General features: G+C 32.5%; 4 protein-coding genes across 4 annotated transcripts in view; 2 read left to right on the top strand and 2 right to left on the bottom strand.

Annotated features, from left to right (window-relative positions):
- The window catches only part of LOC135961927 (uncharacterized), a 62,019-nt gene extending 53,516 nt beyond the window's left edge, over positions 1–8,503 (top strand). Inside the window, exon 4 of the mRNA XM_065513575.1 lies at positions 7,275–8,503. Within this exon, the coding sequence (XP_065369647.1) occupies positions 7,275–7,525 (251 nt within the window). The 3' untranslated portion in view covers positions 7,526–8,503. The remainder of the gene's footprint in view (positions 1–7,274) is intronic.
- On the bottom strand, positions 2,909–5,310 carry LOC135961928 (protein lifeguard 1-like). Its single transcript, XM_065513577.1, has 4 exons — positions 5,089–5,310; positions 4,623–4,783; positions 3,738–3,986; positions 2,909–3,669 (listed from the first exon to the last, which is right to left on the bottom strand). Exons 1-4 carry the CDS (start codon positions 5,162–5,164, stop codon positions 3,310–3,312), a joined length of 846 nt encoding a protein of 281 aa, XP_065369649.1. The 5' UTR covers positions 5,165–5,310; the 3' UTR covers positions 2,909–3,309.
- Positions 8,504–9,155: 652 nt separating the features above from the next.
- LOC135962157 (mitochondrial-processing peptidase subunit alpha) lies at positions 9,156–12,444 on the top strand. The gene is made up of 5 exons (XM_065513929.1): positions 9,156–9,333; positions 9,449–9,830; positions 9,901–10,317; positions 11,212–11,857; positions 11,923–12,444. Exons 1-5 carry the CDS (start codon positions 9,290–9,292, stop codon positions 12,090–12,092), a joined length of 1,659 nt encoding a protein of 552 aa, XP_065370001.1. The 5' UTR covers positions 9,156–9,289; the 3' UTR covers positions 12,093–12,444.
- drosha (ribonuclease 3 drosha) lies at positions 12,210–18,909 on the bottom strand. Its single transcript, XM_065513927.1, has 4 exons — positions 17,261–18,909; positions 16,298–17,045; positions 14,628–16,240; positions 12,210–12,953 (listed from the first exon to the last, which is right to left on the bottom strand). Exons 1-4 carry the CDS (start codon positions 18,867–18,869, stop codon positions 12,598–12,600), a joined length of 4,326 nt encoding a protein of 1,441 aa, XP_065369999.1. The 5' UTR covers positions 18,870–18,909; the 3' UTR covers positions 12,210–12,597.
- Positions 18,910–21,324: the final 2,415 nt, after the last annotated feature.

Genomic DNA, 21,324 nt, shown 5'->3' with positions numbered 1-21,324 from the left:
TCCGGGAAATTATTAAAATGGTCGTAAACAAATGAAGCAAAAATTCATAATAAACCTATAGAATCATTCACATTTTAATTTGTGGGTGTAATTATTTAAATTTACAATAAATAACAGTTTATTTGTTGGTGTTTTGTCGAAACTGATGTTAAAAAATAATACCTGTTGTCAAGCATATATGCATACTAGGGCTATAACCAAATTCTGGCCCTAGCCTTGAGATGGCAAATGTTATGTTATTTACGATAACATTTTTTACGGGTCATTTTGGAATAAAAACCGAACACAAAAAAACGATTTTTAAAGTCAAAATTTTCTCAAATTTTTATTCCTTTTTTATTTTTTTTTATAGTAAAGCAGCGGATTCTTTCCCGTTACCTCAAATTTTAAATATAGATTTGAGCCAGGTTGATATATTAATAAAAAAAAATATTTGCATTTTGGTATAAAAAAAATAAAAAATTATCTCCAAACTTTACCGCGTTTTGTTGGTAAACTAGTTTGACAACTGCGAAAAAGTAATACCATTTGTTTAAAATAACGTTTATTGGTCTATTTTGAAATTTGCCAAAAATGTAAAAAAGTTATAGTCCTAATGCATCACCAGAAAACATTTAAGTTTAATACCAAATTGTAATAATTCGAAATCAAACCAAACTAGTGATTTTGACACCTTAATACTTACTTTGACGGATCTGTCAAAAGACTATATTCAAATTGTAATAATTTGAAATCAAAGTCCCCATCCATACTGTGAAACATTTGCTGCAAAACATTTCAGTTTGTCGAAAGGGGAAAGAGGAATGGAAAAGGGTACTAAGTTTCATGTACATGAAGTTTTTGTTGAGTATGTCATTCACATTTATTCGTTCGTATTCGTTCTGTACAGAAATGTCAAACACTGAAAAGCAAAAACTTCACTGTGTGGACACGATTGCAGTTTCAAAAGAGAATTTAAAAATGTTTTGCAGCAAATGTTTCACAGTGTGGACCGGAACAAACCAAACTAGTGATTTTGCCACCACTTAATACTTACTTTGACGGATCTGTCAAAAGGCTATATTCAAGGCGAATTTATAGAAGGAGACGACACAACTTCAACAAATACAACATGTACAAAAACAACAGCTACTTTGTTTTTGTTAATAGACAAGTGAACTGTCAAAGTTGCCTGTTGTTTTTTTTGCTTTTACTTTTGTTATATTTTTCGCCACAACAAACACATGTGAATTGACAGTTCAATTGTCTGAACAACTGAATAAAAAAACAAGTAAGAGTGCTATATTCGGCTGTGCCGAATCTTATATACCCTTCACCAAATTATACTTCAAAATTTTAAATATTTTTGGGTAAACAAAATTTAATTTTTTTTAGTTGTTTTTTTTTCATTTTTTGGAAAAAAATTTATTTTAAATTTTTTTTTTTTAAATTAAATTTTTTTTTTTTTAAATTTAAAATTTTTTTTTTTAAATTTTAAAAATTTTTTTTTGGTTTTTTAAATTTTTTTTGTTTGAAAAAAAAATTCGGGTTAAAAATTTTCCCGATTTTGACCCATTGTAGGTCCAACTTAATATGGTCTTATATACGTCGTTGCAAATGTCTTTGAAATATCTATCATTAGATATCCATATTGTCTATATTAATGTCTTAGTAATCCAGATATAGGTAAAAAATTGGTCAAAAATCGAGGTTGTCTTGGTTTTTTCCTCATATCTCAGCCATTTGTGGACCGATTTTGCTGATTTTAAATAGCAAAATTCTCGAAAGCATGTCTGACAGAATTATTGAAGATTTGGATCCCGAAGATATCTGGGGTCTTCAGAAAACTGATTTCAACAGACAGACAGACAGACGGACAGACAGACAGACAGACAGACAGACAGACGGACATGGCTTAATCGACTCCGCTATCTATAAGGATCCAGAATATATATACTTTATAGGGCCGGAAATGAAAAATGTAGAAATTACAAACGGAATGACAAACTTATATATACCCTTCTCACGAAGCTGAAGGGTATAATAATCAGCTGTTCTTCTGAGGTCACCTTCTATAAATTCGCCTTGACTATATTCATACGTTGCAAAAGCTAGGGAAATCATGGACCGATTTATACTGTTTTCATCAGAATTTGCACTGTTAGTATACGAATGACAATAAATTACAGAAAATAACAAAAAAAATTTTGAAAATTACCAAATTTTTATTGAGGTTTTGGTCCATAACTCTAGTTTTAGTATACCGGTTCTGCTGATTTTCAGACAGACGGATATTACAATTATTTTTGTTAATTTTGATACAACTTACCATATCAATGGCTTAATATAGAAAGGTCGTATCTCGTTCTTTTTCAAAATCGGGTTTTTTTACATATTCTGGTAGACAAAACTGAAATAGACCTCCTTTAAAAAATTCAGTTTCCTATATTGACGAATAACAGATTTACAGTAATTATAAAAAAGCTCTAACTCATTTAAAAAATCGTTTGAAAGAAAAACCCATGAGTTCATTTAAAGTGGAATGCATATTTTTTGGTTTATATTAAAACAAACAACTCTTCTAAAAATATTTTTTGATATATTACAAATTTTTAGTTGTTTTTTTCAATTTCACTTTCTGATATTATTGAGTTTTTTCCTTCTCCTGTAAAGTAACTAAAAGTTGAGATACGACCTATCTATATTAAGCCATCGATATGTAAATTCGACGAATTAGAGAAATTTTGCCAAGATCAAGATAGAAATGTAAAATATTCAGTCAAATGATTGGTAGTGTTTCAAAATCTAAAATAGAATTCTTGCTCATTTAAAGATATTGAAAATATATCTTTTAATAGTCTATAAGCTTTATATTATAAAAATTGTGTATTAATTGCATACCAGCATTAAAAATAAATCAATATGAATGTTATTTTTAAAAATTCGCAGACACTTTATTGTTACAAGTAAACAACTATAATTTACAATAAATTCTTATATATTGATGTCTGAATTACACAACAAATAAGACGATAATAGATTGACATAGAATAAAATACAGTTCAAATATTTGAGACCTTAAAAACCTAAATTACAAAAAAAAAATCTTCATATAAATTCTTGATTTTACAAAAATGAAATACATTTTGAATAAAGTATTGTATAAAAAATAACATTAAAAGATTCTCAAGAGTACAGTGGGATTTCATGATAGTAAATTAGTAATATCAAAATGTTATTGACAACCCTGATTTCTGCGCCCCTAGTGAATCAATTTCATGTTATTGTTGACGGTCCATCAAACATTGGAATGATGTCGGTATGTTTCAATTAATTGCTTCTGTTGCCAATTAATTGTAAAATAAATAAGAAAATGCGTACGACATCCATGTAAAGATTTAAGGCAGCAAATATATACTCCTCAGGACTAATGCTAAACTTGTGATCTCCGCCCATCATTATTTGGGTATCATAGATGAGGAAAACGCAAGCCAAAAGAGCACCACAGCCGGCATAAATCGTTTGAATAATATGGGCACGCCAAAACATGCCAACAATGCCAAATATCAATAGAATGACCATGGCAGCAAGTAGAAAACCACCGCAGGCAGTGAAATCATATTTTGTTTGAAATGCAAATAAGGTCAAGGCTAAACATAGAATGGCCGTGATACCAACAGCCAAAAATACCTAGAAAAGAAAAACAAATTCAATAAGAAATAAAATAATATCAAAATACATAATTGCTTTCAACTCACCGATTCTGCCTCATAACGACCAGCTATGGCACCAACTAGGAATGATTCCGCAGCCGTAAATATACTTAAACATATAAAATTAGTAGGGAATGTACGACGTGCTGACTCACAGCATGCCATGGCCACCACAACGACCAATGTAACAATACATGCAGCCAATAATAAGCCTGGATTTCTTTGGGAAAATTTCAATGTTGGTTCGTGGAATAAAAATAGAGCCACGATACCAAATGTGAAAAGTAATTGACCCTGTGTAATAGATAATAATTACAGTGGATTAGTTGCAATGGAAGGCAACGTATCCTTATAAGTTTGATATAAGGATACGTATGATATTGTGAATAATATAAATTTTCTATATTCGCATTTACTTGTAACAAAAAACTACTTTGGCAGATAACCAGAGATTGAGAAGCAATTTAGATTTCTTTGGAAGAATAACTAAACTTGATAGATTGATTTTTGGCTTCGATTTAAATATTTTAATTCAACTACTGATTTAATATCTCCAAATAAGGTTTATAAACAAATTTTGCATGGAAATTTAAAAATTGACTACGTATGCTTTTCATAGGGTTAATATTAAATAAATTCCAAGTTCAGAGATTACATTTCAAAATTGAATACAAATAACATTTGATGAATATTATTAATTTCACTAAATTTAATTGTACATTATACGTAAAAGTTTAAACTTAATTTTACTTAATTAATGGAATACACAACATACATACATATATAGCCATTAATTACATTACAAAAAACCTGCAAACTATATTTCCAAAGAAATGCATTCTCATTTTAAAGAATTTCATCACAAAAGCAAGCGAATAAAAAAAAACTTTGTTGAAAATATGTACATATTTGTTTTAGTTTTCCTCTTACCATTAAAATGAGGTAGACTTTACGTAAGAATCCCTTGCGTACACTAGCTTCATTGAATGAAAAATTTTTCGGTTGCAAATCCTCGGGATCTATGAATCCGCCGCTAGCTGGTGATGGTATATCATCGGCGGGAGGGCTTGGCTTCCAGCCATAGGGTTGACCTACAATTCAATTGCAAGAAAAAGTTATACCTATTAATAAAATAATTCCATTTTAATTATTTTAACATGATTGACAGAGGATCTAAGGATTATTTTGTACAGTCAACACATAAAATTGTATGCGGATGAAGCTGACACAATCATTATCATGTTTTCTATATTTATATTGTGTATACCAGTGTTATTTTTTCGCTTATTTTTGCCATTGCACCAACAAGCTTAAGCTAATTAATAATCGTAAATATATGGGTTTTTTCAATAACCCCCCGACTACTCGTCAGCATCATAATACATCATTTACTTACTAGGTGGTGGTGGTCCGGGTACATAAACTGGTTGACCGGGATACGGTGGTTGTTGTGAATATCCTTGTGGATTCATAGTCCTTTATTGTTTATAAATTACTAACAATATAAAAAAAATTGTACAAAAAAATTTAGAAAAATCTGCCGTCGACAAAAATTTTTATTTTATTTTCTTTCGATCCACTTGAAGTACGTTCTACAAATACTATTGTTTCTTTTGTGTTTATGAGAGAGAGAGTGAAAGATAAAAATTAGTGAGTGACATCTGTTTTACTGCAGGGATGGAAAATTCAGTAAAAATGTAAATTTTTCTAACCCAACGAAATAATAAAGTACTTTTTCTCTTTTTTCAATATAATTCGATATTGAATTAATTTGTAAAGTGATTAACATCTATTTTTTTATGATTTTTACGATTATTCAAGTTAGTAAATACTTGAATAATTTATTACGTATATCGATAATGGCATTTGCGATTATATCGATAACGGTATTTGAGCGGTAGTGGTAATTGCAGTAATTTCGGTAACGATAGATTAACGGTAGTCGACCTGAAAGGTTATTATAGGGATAACAACAGCTTACCTAGCGTTTACACATGCAAGTAACAGTTCGAAAAACACAATACATACATACTTTTGCACTAACACAATCACACATGCAGCCACTTGCAGCTCACTGCCTACTGAATTTAGGTGGACAGTGATTTTCGACACTTTCATACAAGTGATGACAAATAGAGTTGCCAATAAATAGCTTTTAAAAAATTTATCAGAAGGTGGTAAAATAATAATTATATTTTTAACTTATTTTATGTATTTTTGTAAAAGAAAATAGTACAAATGACCACTAATGCTTATCGTTTTCGTAAAAATAGCAATTTCATTAGTTTTAATAAATAAAATTGTTACTAATATCTATAAAAATTGTTAACCTAACATTTTCCCCAGAAATTTTTATATTTGAATATCATGGTAACACTTTATTGTTATGAATAAAAATAATAAAATTTGGTTTCAAGCCGCAAATGGACTTAAAAATAACAAATGCTGATATATAAAAGGTTTATTTATCGAATTAGCTGTAATATTCTTATATTTGTGGCATTTTGAAGACATCATTCTCCTTCGCTAACATTTACAAAATGAACTTTTACTTGCATGTGTAAACGCTCAAGCAACTTGTAGACATTTCGATGTATTTTCGACATTTTCGATAATAATACGTATTATCAACTTTCATCAATCTACTTGCATGTGTAAACGCAGCGTTAGTGATAATGGTAAATTAGTAAATTATTGAATAATTAAAATTTTCTAAAGTTGCTTATAAAAGAATTCATTTGAAAAATTAAATGATTCAATAAATTTTAATAAGCTATTTTAGTAATGATTAATTTAAAAATCGTAATTCTCAGTATAACTTAAGATTAAAACCTAACTACAAATTGAATATTGTAATTTTAACATGGCTTGAATAAAATAATTATTCTATGAACTAATTTGTTTTGAATGCTTTAATGAAATTGAATTAATTATTTTATTCAAACATGTTTGTAGTGGAGACACCTTGTAATAAAAAACTTAATTTTAGATTATTTTAACTTGCTATTCGCAAACAAAGCATTCGAACAATTTACTCGTTTTTTTTATTTAAAACACAGTTTTGGAAATTGTTTTATTAAGTACTTTCCGTTTGCGTTCAGTACCTTTTCAAAATCTAAATTTTCCATGCCTGGTTTATTATTTTCGTTGTGGATGCTAAGATGTTGCCACATTGTTTTACTTAATCACGAGGGTGGCTTCAGCATTTGGTTAATTGCTAATATATAAAGCAATAAATTCTTAATATACTGGAAGGCTCTAAAAACATATAAAACTTAAAATAACCTGTTGGAAAATACAACTTCTTCAAACATTTAATAAAATCTCAATGGTCATTTTAATATTTTATTTGTATGTATTTTATTTTTTACTGTTAGTACAAAAAATAAAAATATTCATTTTCGAAATCAAAATAAATTGTAGATATAAGCTCCTCCCGATTAGAAGATTACTCATAGATGTCTATGAATATGTCTCATAAATATCATTTTTGTTTTTATATTTTGTATACATATTTTTATTCTGATAATTTTTAATAATAAATTTAATATTAATTTGTATTGTTTCTTTTTTTCATTTTAGGTGCGCAATCAAACGGTTGCAAATATAATAAAAAGCCCCAATATCGTTATTCTGGTTGCCATAGTTATGATACCTCAGCTTTTAATATTGTACTGGGACTAACATGGCATCTTGATGATACAAAATATTCACTGCCAAGTGAAAATTATAAAATTTTTTATAAGGAAACATTAGAACAAGCAACAAAAATTCTCGAAAATCGTAGACGTAATAGCAGTGAAACATCCGAACATCCTTTTACAGATGAATAAATAATAAAACAACACATCATTATCATTTAACCTAAAAAGTTAAGAATGCTCTAAGTTACAATAATAATAACTACCAATTAGTTTCTTTTATACGAAAAAAAATAAATTGTTAAATTAACAAATATTTGCCTAAAACAAAAAAAATATATATATATATAATATGTGGATGGGTTTTGAGAACCAGCTTAAACTTAAATATTAAGTTTAAACTGTAGTTTATAAAACTTAAATTACACATTATATCTAATCTACATTAATTTATCACAATAATACTTAAAAACTCATGATTTTGAACTTATTATTTTATAAACAAAAAATAATTTTCTTAGAGAAAATTAAAAATTAATTTAACATGAATTAAACTAAAAGGTAAAATAATAAAAACATAAAACCTTAAAGCTTGAGTTTAACAATGCATAAAATTAAACAAGTTAGAAGTCTAAATAGGGCATAAGAAATAAGGAATGAATAATTCAAAAATTTTATAAACTAAGTATAATTATAAGTGTATTGGTAATATTTATTATTATTATTATTTTTGTAATACTTTATTTGTTTAATTTCTTTCGTATATTAAAAAAGTAAGAAAGAATTCAGGCTTAGCTTTGCTTGAATAATTGTTAATACATTATTTGTTGGATTTTTTTTTTTAATATCTTTATTTGTATAATTATAGAAAATGAAGATGATTAATAATGAAAGTGATTTAGAAAATTAAGCATAAAATGTGATTTTTATTTAATTAGTTTTTCTTAATTACATTATTTTTAATATTCAAAGGTTTTTGCAAAATTTGTAGTGATTAAAAGAAAATAAAAATAATTATAACAAAAGTATTATTCTATTTCAGCTTAATTTTGAATGACAGCTGTAGATTTTTTTCTTCTTCTTAAGAATAAAACTGAAATGAGAAGTCAACATTTATAGCTTAAACAAAAAAATAAATGAAAAATTATTGCAATATACAAATATGATAAATTAATTTTATTTGGGGTTTGAACAAAAGGTTTGTTATTATTAGAGTATACAAATTTAATTTTATTAATGGGTCAAAATTGTAAAAATATTTCTTAACCCGAACATGTTTTTTACAAGAAATTTTTTTCTGCCATATTTTTCACTAATAAAATTTTGTTGAGTAAATAATTAGAATTGTATACAGGAAGTATGTAGTTGGTTATACACAGTACATAGTATATCATCTAATCAAAAAAAAATTCGATTTATTTGAGGCCAATACTAATTTCAAACTTAAACATTTTTAAGCAAAAAATTAGAAAATTTCATGAATTTTTATGTTGTTTCAATATTCTAAAATTGGAATTTTAATTTTTATATATTTTTTATATTTATTTATGTTCTTTTATTCAATGCTGTTTTTTTATAAAATTGAATTCAAATTGTAAGTAGAATACCCCCAAATTTACAGTTTTGTTATTATTTTGTCACTGTCATACAGCTCAGAATACAAGGATAAGTATAATTTTAGTACATAAAAAGTAAAAACTTTTTTCAGAAATAAAAAAGTTTTTGGAAAAAAATATATGGCAGCACTGTTTTGCACATATAATAAAAAGAAACTGTCAAAAACAGCTGTCATTCGAAACCTTTCCTCCAAAGAATTTTTCTCAGTCTTCTCACAATTATGTTTTAGAAGAAAATCAAAAATTATTAAAAAGTTTTAATAAATTTAAAATATAAACTAAATAAATAGCATAATATAAAGAGTTTTTGTCTGTTCGTGCTAAAAGAAAAGCATTTAAAATGCAATTGCGTGCTTTAAGTCATTTAAGAAACTCTTGGCAAAGGTAAGTAGAGAGTGAGAACATTGCGATTGACAATTGTTCATCATTGCGGCATTTCACAACAATAAATACTTATTGAATAACCTAAAACGTGATGTTATGTTTTTGTAAAATCTAGTGTGTCCCGGCGATTTGCAACAAAAACCTCTTCACCCAACATAGATGAGGTAGGCAGTGGTACCGGTATTGGTAACATTACCGGTGGTTTGCGTAAAAATGTTGATGGACTTTATACCGTTAATCAACCATCCACAGATGTGGTCACCAAATTGCCACCCTTAACACAGCCTATACCCGATTTGGCTGATGTTGAATATGCCAAACCTCTGCTGGAAAGTAGTGCCACACAAGTAACAACACTGCCCAATGGTTTGAGAGTTGCTTCGGAGCCACGTTTTGGTCAGTTTTGTACAGTGGGTTTGGTCATTGATTCAGGACCACGTTATGAGGTTGCCTATCCCGGTGGTGTTTCTCATTTTTTGGAAAAATTAGCTTTTAACGTGAGTTTATTTTGTTGGTTTCAATAATATTGAAGGATTATTAAATTAAAAATATTTTCCTTTTCTTAAGTCTACCACCAACTTCCCCAATAAAGATGCCATTTTAAAAGAACTTGAGAAAAATGGTGGCATATGTGATTGCCAAAGTTCTCGTGATACCCTAATTTATGCCGCCAGCATAGATAGTCGTGCCATTGAATCGGTTACCCGTCTGTTGGCCGATGTGACCTTGAGACCCACTTTGCATGAGGAGGAAGTATTTTTGGCTAGACGTGCTATACAATTCGAATTGGAAACCTTAGGCATGCGTCCCGAACAGGAACCCATTCTTATGGATATGATTCATGCAGCCGCCTATAGGGACAATACGTTGGGCTTACCGAAACTGTGCCCCCCACAAAACCTGGATGCCATCAATCGTAATGTGTTGATGAATTATTTGAAATATCATCATGCACCTGAACGTATGGTTATCGCCGGCGTAGGGGTAAGTTTAGTTTTGCAATTTCTATTTGTATACTCTTCAAGTTTGTAATTTCTACATTTTTCATTTGTGAACCCATTAAGTATTTATATTCTGGACCGCTATAGATAGTGGTTTCGATATATCAATCTATCTGGTACAGTCCTGGTTCGGTTGCTAAAATTGTGAAAATCGGTCCACAAATGGCTGATCGATCTACAAGCAAAAACCACGACTACCTCGATGTTTATTTGACCTATTTTCACCAATTTCTAATTTCTCATTAGCGACCCCATAAAGTATTTATATTCTGGATCGTTATAGATAGTGGAGTTGTCATAGTTATATCAAACTATCTGATACATCAATATGCCCGCTATAGTCCCGCTTAGGTTGCTATTTAAATTCGGGAAAATCAGCCCACAAATGGCTGAGATATAAACAAAAAACCACGACTACCTTGATTTTTAATTTATATCTGGATTACTAAGTTATTGACATAGACAATAGCATATCTAATGATAGACATTTCCGCATTCCCACGACAGCAGGTTTTACGCACCGGAATGACCCGAGTTCACTCGGCCAAGGGCTGTCAACTCAGCAACAACTGCTGCTACAACAACAACATAGACATTTCCGTGACCTTTTCGACGAAAAAAAAAATATTTTTTACCAAAAAATTCACAAATCGAAAATTTTTTTCTTCAACAAAAATGTTTTTCAATCTTTTTCTTAAAATATACTTCAGTGAAGAGTATATAAGATTCGGCACAGCTGAATATAGCTCTCTTACTTGTTGGAAATAATTTTGGTGATAAATCAGTTTCAATTGAAAGTGAATACATACAATTTAAATAATATTTGTGTGTTAAATGTTTGCTGTGACAATTCTAACAATTTCTAACGTTATTCTAGGTCAATCACGATGAGTTAGTGCGCAATGTTGAACGTTTCTTTGTTGATGACGCTGCTATTTGGGAAAAAGAACAAATCGGTGGCACCGGTGCTCAGGAAGTTGACAAATCCATCGCCCAATACACCGGTGGTGTACGCAAGGAGGAATGTGAAATACCAATTTATGCCGCAGCTGGTCTACCAGAACTTGCTCATGTTGTTGTCGGTCTTGAGGGTTGTTCCCATCAAGATCCCGATTTTGTTGCCCTGTGTGTACTCAATATTATGATGGGCGGTGGCGGTTCCTTTTCGGCCGGTGGTCCTGGCAAAGGAATGTACTCTCGTCTGTATACAAATGTGTTAAATCGTTACCATTGGATGTACAGTGCTACTGCTTACAATCATGCTTATGCCGATACTGGTTTATTCTGCATACATGCCAGTGCTCCGCCAAACAATGTACGCGACATGGTCGAAGTGGTGACAAGGGAATTAGTAAATATGACCTCAAATCCTGGACGTGAGGAATTGAGTCGTTCAAAGATTCAACTACAATCGATGTTATTGATGAATTTGGAGTCACGACCAGTGGTATTCGAAGATGTGGGTCGTCAAGTTTTGGCTACTGGACATCGTAAGAGACCAGAACATTTTATAAACGAAATTGGTAGGTTATCTGTTATATTTTTAAGTTTAGAGTTATTTTTAAATTATGTTTAAACTTATTTCTAGATAAAATTACTGCTGCTGATATTCAAAGAGTGGCTAAACGCATATTGGGCACTCCCGTGTCTTTGGCTGCCCGCGGTGATATTGCTAGTCTGCCTGACATTAAAGAAGTACAAAATGCTTTGCACCACGATGGCAAATTAAACAGTCGTCGTCTATCTTTGTTTAAATGAAAATCATTCTAATTTCATCCCCACTTCCCGCAGTAATAATGATAATACATCCTGAATACTTTTAGAAAGTGTCCTTTATAAATCCACATTAACCAAACAATAAAATAACGCTCCACATTATTGTATAATTTAGTTTATTAATTTGGCAATTAAGAAATTATTTGCTTGTTTGTTTTCTATATAACTTTATATTCTATTTTAGTATTCTATCTGTTACTTTAATGGCCAATAAGTTTTTGTATAAGCCATCAATAGATTAGAACAAGTTATTGAATTGTTTTTTTTTACGAAATTGAAAATTGTTACAAGAGTTTTTTCAATAAACAAGAACAATTAATTTGACATTAATAAATGGATAATATCTTTTAATTAAGCACAACTGAAACATTCAAACGAAACATTTCATACAAGTATCTAAAAATGATTTTCTTTAAGATCCAAATTGGTTCTATGTGTATTTTATTATTTTATAAATGTTAGTTTTAGTGTATAACTAGCTTAAAAACTAATTGGATATTTCACCGGGCTCCAAATCCGAAGAAGATGATATATCTTCAACCAAGTCTTTCAAATCGTTTAAAATTAAATTCTGCTTGTTGGTTTTATCTTCAGTTATGGCTGTTTGTTTCGAAGGTTCACTGGGTCTTTGGAAATCTTCATCGTCACTGCTTACATCTTCACAAGTTATGGGTGGAATAATTGCTATCGATTTGTGTATTACTTCTGGCGAGGAATGTTGTAAACGCACACGTTTGGGAGATACATGATCTGAATAACGTCTGGAGGATTTCTTTTTGGGAGTATCAACACTAGCTACTGAGTTCAAACTTTCCGTGTCTGAAAATTTGTCACTGGAATATGCTGCAAAAAATTTATAAAGAAATACCACACCACACCATTTTTAATAGCAATTTTCAAGTCAGACAATTTACAGTAATAGGTAATTTAGCTATCACTTTTTCTACCAATAGGGACTTCCGAACTATGACAGTTGATATCGGCCAAATTGTTAAAGCTACATCTGTCATTTATTCATTTTGTTTGGCCAAATCACGATAGATAGCGTTCAACAATGACGACGTGTGTTCGCTGAATGGGACCTGTAGCAGTTGCAAACTGACCCTAATATTCATAAAATCATCTGGATGAATTTGGAACGATACCAACCCAAATAAGATCCCAGAGCGTTCAATGTATACCGATAAAGTTAATTTTGGGTGTAGTCCATATTTATTTAAGAATGTCGTTGGCCTATGATTACCAACTTATTTTGGCCTGACTTGGATAATATGCTTGCAACGACATGTGCTTTAAACAGAACGGCGCTAAAAGCCATATCATAGCTCATGTAATATTGGACATTCTGTATGACCGATTTGAGGGCATGGTCATCTCAAGTGAAGGTGATGTGAAATGTCCACCGAGATTATGCGATACCCCGTCAGAGTTCTCTTGCGTGGTTTTCTTAAGTCGCTGGTCTATGCAAAAAAAGCTACAAGCCACAGCGCACCCTCAAACCACAGCGGCCAAAGCCAAATCTGTCAAATTCTGCCTGATTTATACCCCAGAATCATGGAGAATTAGACATTCCGGCGAAGCCTCGGCGGACATTTGTAAGATGTTATATTTTTTTCAAACGAATAAAAAATATCGATGATATCTCACGCACACTTTGTTTTATTTAAATTTAAAGATAAAAAAAGTTGTGCAGGCAACTAAGTCAGCAATTTTCTAAAGAAGATAGTTGGCCAGACTACTGCAAAAGTTTGCAGGTCGTGGCATCAGTGATGCACAAATTTACTGCATTTACGAACACACCCTATATGTAGAAAATAGTTGATCAATCAACTGGACGACTATTTGCTATAGAAAACAGTCAGATAAATAAGTCGACAGATTTGATGCCGAAAAATTATCAGAAAACGATGTTGACCATAAAATTAAGCTTAAATATCTAGTTAAACCAATTCTGGAGACAACTGAGAAGTCGACAATATGATACTTAACTAGACTAAAGAGTCGAAAGTTTTATAAATAAAGTATTGGTCAGATAATTGAGTAGACACTTTTCTGTAGTGAGTAGTTTGTCAGACATCAGAAACTTTTCCGTAGATAATAGTTGTGCAAATGTGACCTTGATGTAGCAAATATTAAGTCACACAACTGAATCGAAATAGTTAGTCAGACAAATGAGTTAAGAGTATTCAAGCCGAACAATTTTTATAAAATAAAATTTACCATAAAATGATCCACAATGTTTATATAAACAATTTCTGCAGAAAATAGTTTGTCGAAATATGTTTATAAAAAAAGGTAGCCCAGAAAACAAGGCAACAATTTCTTGTTCTAGTGGTTCCCCTAAACTAGCTCTGAGGGTTGCGGGTTCAATCATTTCCGCCAGTGTATCTACACATTTTGTTAAAAATAGTTTCTCGGACAATTGAGCTAAGAATTGTCTGTATAACTGGGACAAAATATAGAAACTAGACAATGACAACTTATGTGATAAATAGTTTTAATTTAACATTTACTAACCACTCATTTTCCTTTTATCCCGTCTCTCCATATTCTTTACAACATCATCATTTTCCACTTCATCTCCCTCATCATCGCCATCATCTTCTGGCAACTCATCACTTGATATATCTTCACGTTCACGGTATTGTTTGGGCAAATGAGATTCATCCTCCATGGGTGCTGCAAACTTTGGTTTCCTCTCATCCTTTTGTGTGCTCTCTTCCGTATTTAATTCGCGTCCTGTCTGTTTCTTAATGCTCTTCGCTATGACACGTTTCTGATGATCCAGTTGGGGAAATAGGTCACGAGAATTCTCCAAAGCCTGTTTGGCGGCATTCATTTCAGCCTGCTGTATGGAAGAGCCGGTAGCAGTGGCTAAACGTTTGTTTCGAAAGTACACAGCAACCGTGTAGACACGAGTATTGGTGGGTCCTGAAGATTCAATAACTTTATACAGGGGAATATCCGGCTCTCCACCATCCATAGTGCGCAAAGTGAGACAACATTGCTGCAATTTTGACTTGGGATCGTTCCAATCTTGATTCATGATAAACAATTGTAAACGAGGAAACAAACACACATGACAGAATTGCTCGCAGTACAACAAACCCTTGTCGACATACAAGGAGCCCAAGAAAGCTTCCAATAAATCTGCTCTATCTTTGGTCTTTAGCTCGGCTTTGGGATTAGAGTAAACAGCATACTTGGTCATGCCCAAGTCATCACAAACAACGGCCTGCGTACGATTGTTAACCAAAGAGGAACGCAGCAAAGACAAATGACCTTCGTGATGCTCGGGAAAATGACGATACAAATATTCCGAACAAATCAGCTGCAAAACTGTATCGCCCAGAAACTCCAAACGTTGATTAGAGCCCAACGTAAGATGGGTGAAACCTATAGAACGATCAGTGAAGGCTCTTGCTAATAAACGTATATGCTTGAATTCTATGCCTATAGAGTCCTCGAACTTGGTTAGCTCCTGAAGCATAGGATACGAACTTATGCAGTCTCTATCACCCAGAGGCTCTTGTTCTTGCAAAGGATGTTCCGGTAGATTCTTCCAGATCTCTCGCAGCAGCTCGTTTTCCATAAATAAAGCATCCATGAATACTTCATCGGCCACTGAGATGCCACCATCCAACAGCAAAGCACCCATTAAGGCTTCAAAGCAATTGGCCATGGCATGACGCAATTCCAGTTCGTGACACAGATCTGAACCATGAGCATAGAGCATGTACTCTTCCAAATGCAATTTCTTGGCCAATAGGGCCAAATGTTGATTTTGCACTATGGCCGCCCTATAAGTGGCTAAACCACCTTCCTCCAACTCTGGAAACATAAAGAACAAATGTATAGAGCTTAGAAATTCTACTACAGCATCGCCCAGAAATTCCAAACGTTCATTGTGTGTAATATTCGACATTGTTTCATATTCCTTGCCGAAACGTGACATAATGTTGATCAGAGTATTTATGCCTCTCTTGCGGGTATTCATGTAATGAATTTTACGATCACCATACTCAGGCTGACGTATGCCACAATTTGTTAGGGAATTGCGGGCATGATCGGGATTGGTGCCATAATTTTCCTTGTAAGATGGATGTGTTAAAGCCAACTGCAGTAGATATCTAAGAAGAAATGAAAGTATTTTAATTCTGTAGAGTTGTAAAACAATAATTACTAACCGATTTTTAAATTTATAGCCAATATTATTTTCCATTAAATCTAGAGATCTGTGAAATCTTAAATGACCCGTTAACACGGGCACTAACATGGCATGCTGCACTATATCACACATTACACCAGTACGATGATAACCCTTTGAACTGACCGCTACCGTTACATTACGTTTCATTCTACCCTGTGTGCGCATTTCCTGCAGACGTGCCTCTTTTTCCTCCAATTTACGTTTGTCTTTAAAAGAAGGCTTCGACATGTTGGCCATTAGATGGCGAAATTTAACATATTCCCGCCAGGCTTTCTGGTACTCCGGATTGCCAGCATAACTTAGCTGCGGAGGTCGTATACCGAAATGAACTATGGCCGGGTAACTTACATCACTTTCGGCATCATAACATTCAGGCAAATCGCTAACATTACGATCCAATTGATCAACTCTTACCGATGAAGGTTTATAGCCTGGCTTTGTGGCCAACATACCCTTGAAATTGTCCACATAATCTTGCCATTCCGTTTGCGGTATATGATTTAAATTGTGCAATCTAGGAATATCCACCAAAGGTCCTGCATTGTCCAGTAGATATTTGAGGACTTCACACATGGCCAGTACCTCTTTGCCATTATCGGGTAGATCACGTACAAAGCGTGGCAGAAAATGAAAAGCAGGACAACTATTAGCTGCTATAGTGCCATCGATATTAGGCAACAGCGAAAAATCGACCAGTTCTAATAGCTCATGGAAAAGATATTTAGCTGTAAGAAATGCAAAATAAAGGAAAACATAAAATAGATTTTACAAACATATCGAAAGTGCTTCATTTTTAAAATAATTAAAGACCATTTTAATAATCTAGAAAATCTCAAAATGGTTGTGGTTTGGATAAGCGGTCCCCAAAAAAGAGAATGAAACCCCTTACAAAAAGCTAGTACTTTTTAATAAAATTAATACATAATATCCATGTACTTACAAAATAAGTCCAGCTCTCGAACCGTAAAGTTTTCCGGCATCTTCTCGGGTACATACAATATGGTATACTCGATATTGAAACGTATTACCTTGCATGTTGGCAAATCCATTAAAGGAAAGTGTGACAGCAATGAGAAACCTTCAAAAAGAAATTCATGCTCATCATGCTTAATAATAGTGGGAGTTTTGGTGAGAAAATTGGTAGGCGGTGAAATGGTAATACGATAATGATGCAATTTATGTGCATTGTTCGAGTTTACATCGCATTTGGGATAGCCATCTTCTCCCGGGTAGATGCCATGACGAATACCCACACGCCGGGACTTAACTGAACAACGACATAGAGGGCCATCATTCATCTCGCCATTTTCATTATGCCACAAGTCGGCATGTACGCGACAGGGATGTTGTAGTTTGCGTGATAATTCCTCCATACAGTTGTCCTGTTCCATTTTAAATTCTTCATTATCAGATGAATCACTATCAGAGGATGTGCATCCTTCTGATTTATGTTTGCACACGCGTCTGCGTGTTTGTCTGGGTGGTGGTTTGTATGTTGGTAATGACTCTCTTATAGCTTCAGATCTTTTGATTAATTTCTCCTCAAATAGTTCACACAACATTTCTAGTCGTAAGGTGGCCTCAACTTCGTGTACATTGTTCGTTCGTTTGTAGTAAGGATCGGCCGGTGATGAACGTACCCATACCTCTCGACTTTCATCATCCATTTCGGCCAGTTCGTCCATTTTACGTTGAATTTCTTCGGACGTTTCACAGTAATTCGAACGCCAGTTTCGTAGCAAACGGTCTCGTTCAGACTCCGACTTAGCGGGCCGTTCATCACGCTGACGATGTCGTTTGCCGACATAGTTTTTGTCGGATCTGCCAGAATCGGAATGAGATGAAGAAGTGCTTGTTTTGTTGTCATAGTATTGATCTGATTTGCTGTAAGAAGCATAAGATGATGAAGGTCTGGCATAGTATTCACCATCCCTGGGACGTGTTGAAGGAGGATAACGATGGCTGTGAGAGGAGCCATGATGGTTTTGTGAATAATAATTACTGTCGTACTCGTACTGATAACCAGACTGATAGTCATATGATGCGTTTGTGGTGGCATACCTAGATGTGGACGCAGCTGGAGGGGGATACGAATAATTAGACGATGGTCTGTGATAATCAACGTGCATTTTAGGTTCACTTCCACTAGGTTTATATGAACTTGAGCTGGAATAACCTCCTGCGTATTTTGAAGAGTATGCTGAACTTTTCTCTAATTTGTTAGTATCGCCTGAATGTGCAACTGCAGCTGAATCTGTTAAATACGCCGGGTGTTTATATGCTTGTTGTTTAACTGATACATTTTCATTACCCGGTGGTGGCGGAGGAGGAGGTGGTGGTAAAGTACACACATAATTGTAAAGATTTTCCGAACCAGGCGGTAATGGTGGAGGCGATGCAGCTGACTCGGCTTTTGAAGATGGCGTTGAACTTACTCCGGGAATTGGTGGTGCGGCATAAGTTGGTGTAGTTGTTGCTACTTGAGGTGGTGGATAGTAATAGTAGTTTGGAACAGAGTCATAATCTTTTTTCGGAGGCGGGTAACTCATTTTTCTGATAGTCGGGAAAAATTCGATACGAAAACGAACAAATTGTGTGAAGAAAAATAAATATACATATGTTATTGATGACACTTGTTTGTTTACTTTTATCAACTAGTGAAGGTTGCTTGTCGATAACCGAATGGATGACAACTATTTATTGTTGTTAGTGATGGACTTTTTTTTGTGTGTAAACTTAATACTGTTACTTTTAAATTTTAAATTAATAAATAAAATTACTACCATGAACTGGATTTTGTTAATGCAAGAAAAGTGTGTGAGTTGGGAAGGAGGATGGGGTAGGAGAAAGAAAAAAGGTCCAAATCAAGATCCCAGTGTTCGGTGTGTGCTACTACATGTATTTATAGACGGTAAGTTTAAAATATTATTGAAATCATTCGGTATGTCAAGAAATCGTTTCGAAAAAACATTTACCCCCATATGCATAAACAATTTTTAAATTTATCAAAGGTTTATAAAACAAAATTTCCATACGAAATTTGATTTATAAACCTTTGATAAATTTAAAAATTGTTTATGCATATGGGGGTTATTGTTTACACGATAGTATCACAAATATTTTATTTCTTTGTTGATTGATATTTTTCTGCAAACTTTATTTTTATTTTATATTTTCTTGAAATTTTTGTTTGCCTTATTTGTATTTAAAAATACATACCCGATAAGTAAGTATAAAAAGTTTTTGAATTGTTTTAAACAAATTTTAAATACCGACCGTAAATCAAAAAAATCATTTGTATTTTTTGAAAATCTAATACAAATTTTGTTTAGACGATGAAATTGTATTTTTATATAAAAAGTCAAAATATTGGTGCTTTTTAACCTTTTCAAAACTTTTGATTGCAAATAAAAGCCGTTTAGTAGTTTGAAAATTGTAACAACTCTTTATTTATTTAAAATGTACAACAACAGAATTAAATAGTCACTAAGTGTTTTTTATACACGTTTATAAATTCGCAGAACTAAAGACACACTTTATAATGTACATGAATTCACTTGAAAAACACAGCACCCTTTAAGGCACTCAGTTGATGTTTATTTGAATAGCGTCTCTGATAAAATCACTAAAGACTGCAACCTCTGCCACTATTTATAACACTGCATTACCATCTAGAAAGCTCTATTTCTACAATGTTCTTTAACTGAATATTCGAATTCGAATATACGGTCGCAGCAAACAGCGTTGCCATACTTACGATCAATGGTCAACTGAAAGCTTTTATTCAATGTTAATAATGCCCACAGATACATATGTTAAAGTTTGGGCACTGCCATTTGAAAGCATTATGCAACTTTAAATCAGCCGTTAAAATCGTTATATTTGAATTCAAGTACAATTTCGTAACAATATTGTTACGTTTTAACCTTTTTAAAACGCTGGTTTATTTCCTTTAAATAAACCGGATACTTTTGATTGCAAATAAAAGCCGTTTAGTAGTTTGAAAATTGTAACAACTCTTTATTTATTTAAAATTTATAACAACAGAATTAAATAGCCACTCAATGTATTTTATACGCGTTTATAAATTCGCAGAAATACAGACACACTTTATAATGTACACGAATTCACTTGAAAAACACAGCACACTTTAAGGCACTCAGTTGATGTTTATTCGAAAAGCGTCTCTGATAAACTCACTAACGACTGCAACCTCTGCCACTATTTATAACACTGCATTACCATCTAGAAAGCTCTTTAACTGTCTAGAGGTTTCTAATACATACGCCATCTGTGGTGTACTTTCTACAATGTTCTTTAACTGAATATTCGAAATCGAATACAGCGTTGCCAACTTACGATCAAATCAACTGAAAGCTTCCACTCAACAATGCCCACAGATATGTTACAGTTTTACAGCACTGTTATTTGCAAGCATTATGCTACTTTTAAATCAGCCGTTAAAATCGTTATATTTGAATTCAAGTACAATTTCGTAACAATATCTTAATTCGCTAATAACTTTTATATAAAAACTCACAATATCTAAAATCGTTAGTAACTTTGCCAATAATCTAGAAAAAGAGCTCGATCACTCATATTTGTGAACAAAAATTTATTTTTTATATAAAAACTCAAAATATCTAAATTCTCTAATAACTTGGCCAATAAGCGTTTAATCAAGAAAAAGAGCTCGATCTGTGATCACTCATATTTCAGACCAAAATTCGATTACTTATATAAAAACTCAAAATATGTACATTTATTTATACTAGTATAACCCGGTGCACTTCGCTACCCCTACCCTAGTAAAATTAAAAAAAAATATGAATGGATTTCTGATAAAACCTAACTACATATATAAAATATTGAGAATCTCTCAATTACAGTTAGTTCACTTGATATTTGAAAATAACTAACTAATTTGGTATGGGAGTTACTCCTCCACTGCTCTGATCCCACCCATTTTTAAACCTTTTATGTAAATATGAAGCTTTACTTTAA

The sequence above is a fragment of the Calliphora vicina genome, chromosome 5 (genome assembly GCF_958450345.1).
Source record: "Calliphora vicina chromosome 5, idCalVici1.1, whole genome shotgun sequence".
NCBI lineage: Eukaryota > Metazoa > Arthropoda > Insecta > Diptera > Calliphoridae > Calliphora > Calliphora vicina.
Note: the sequence above shows the minus strand (reverse complement) of the source record. Positions and strands in the feature narration are given on the sequence as shown.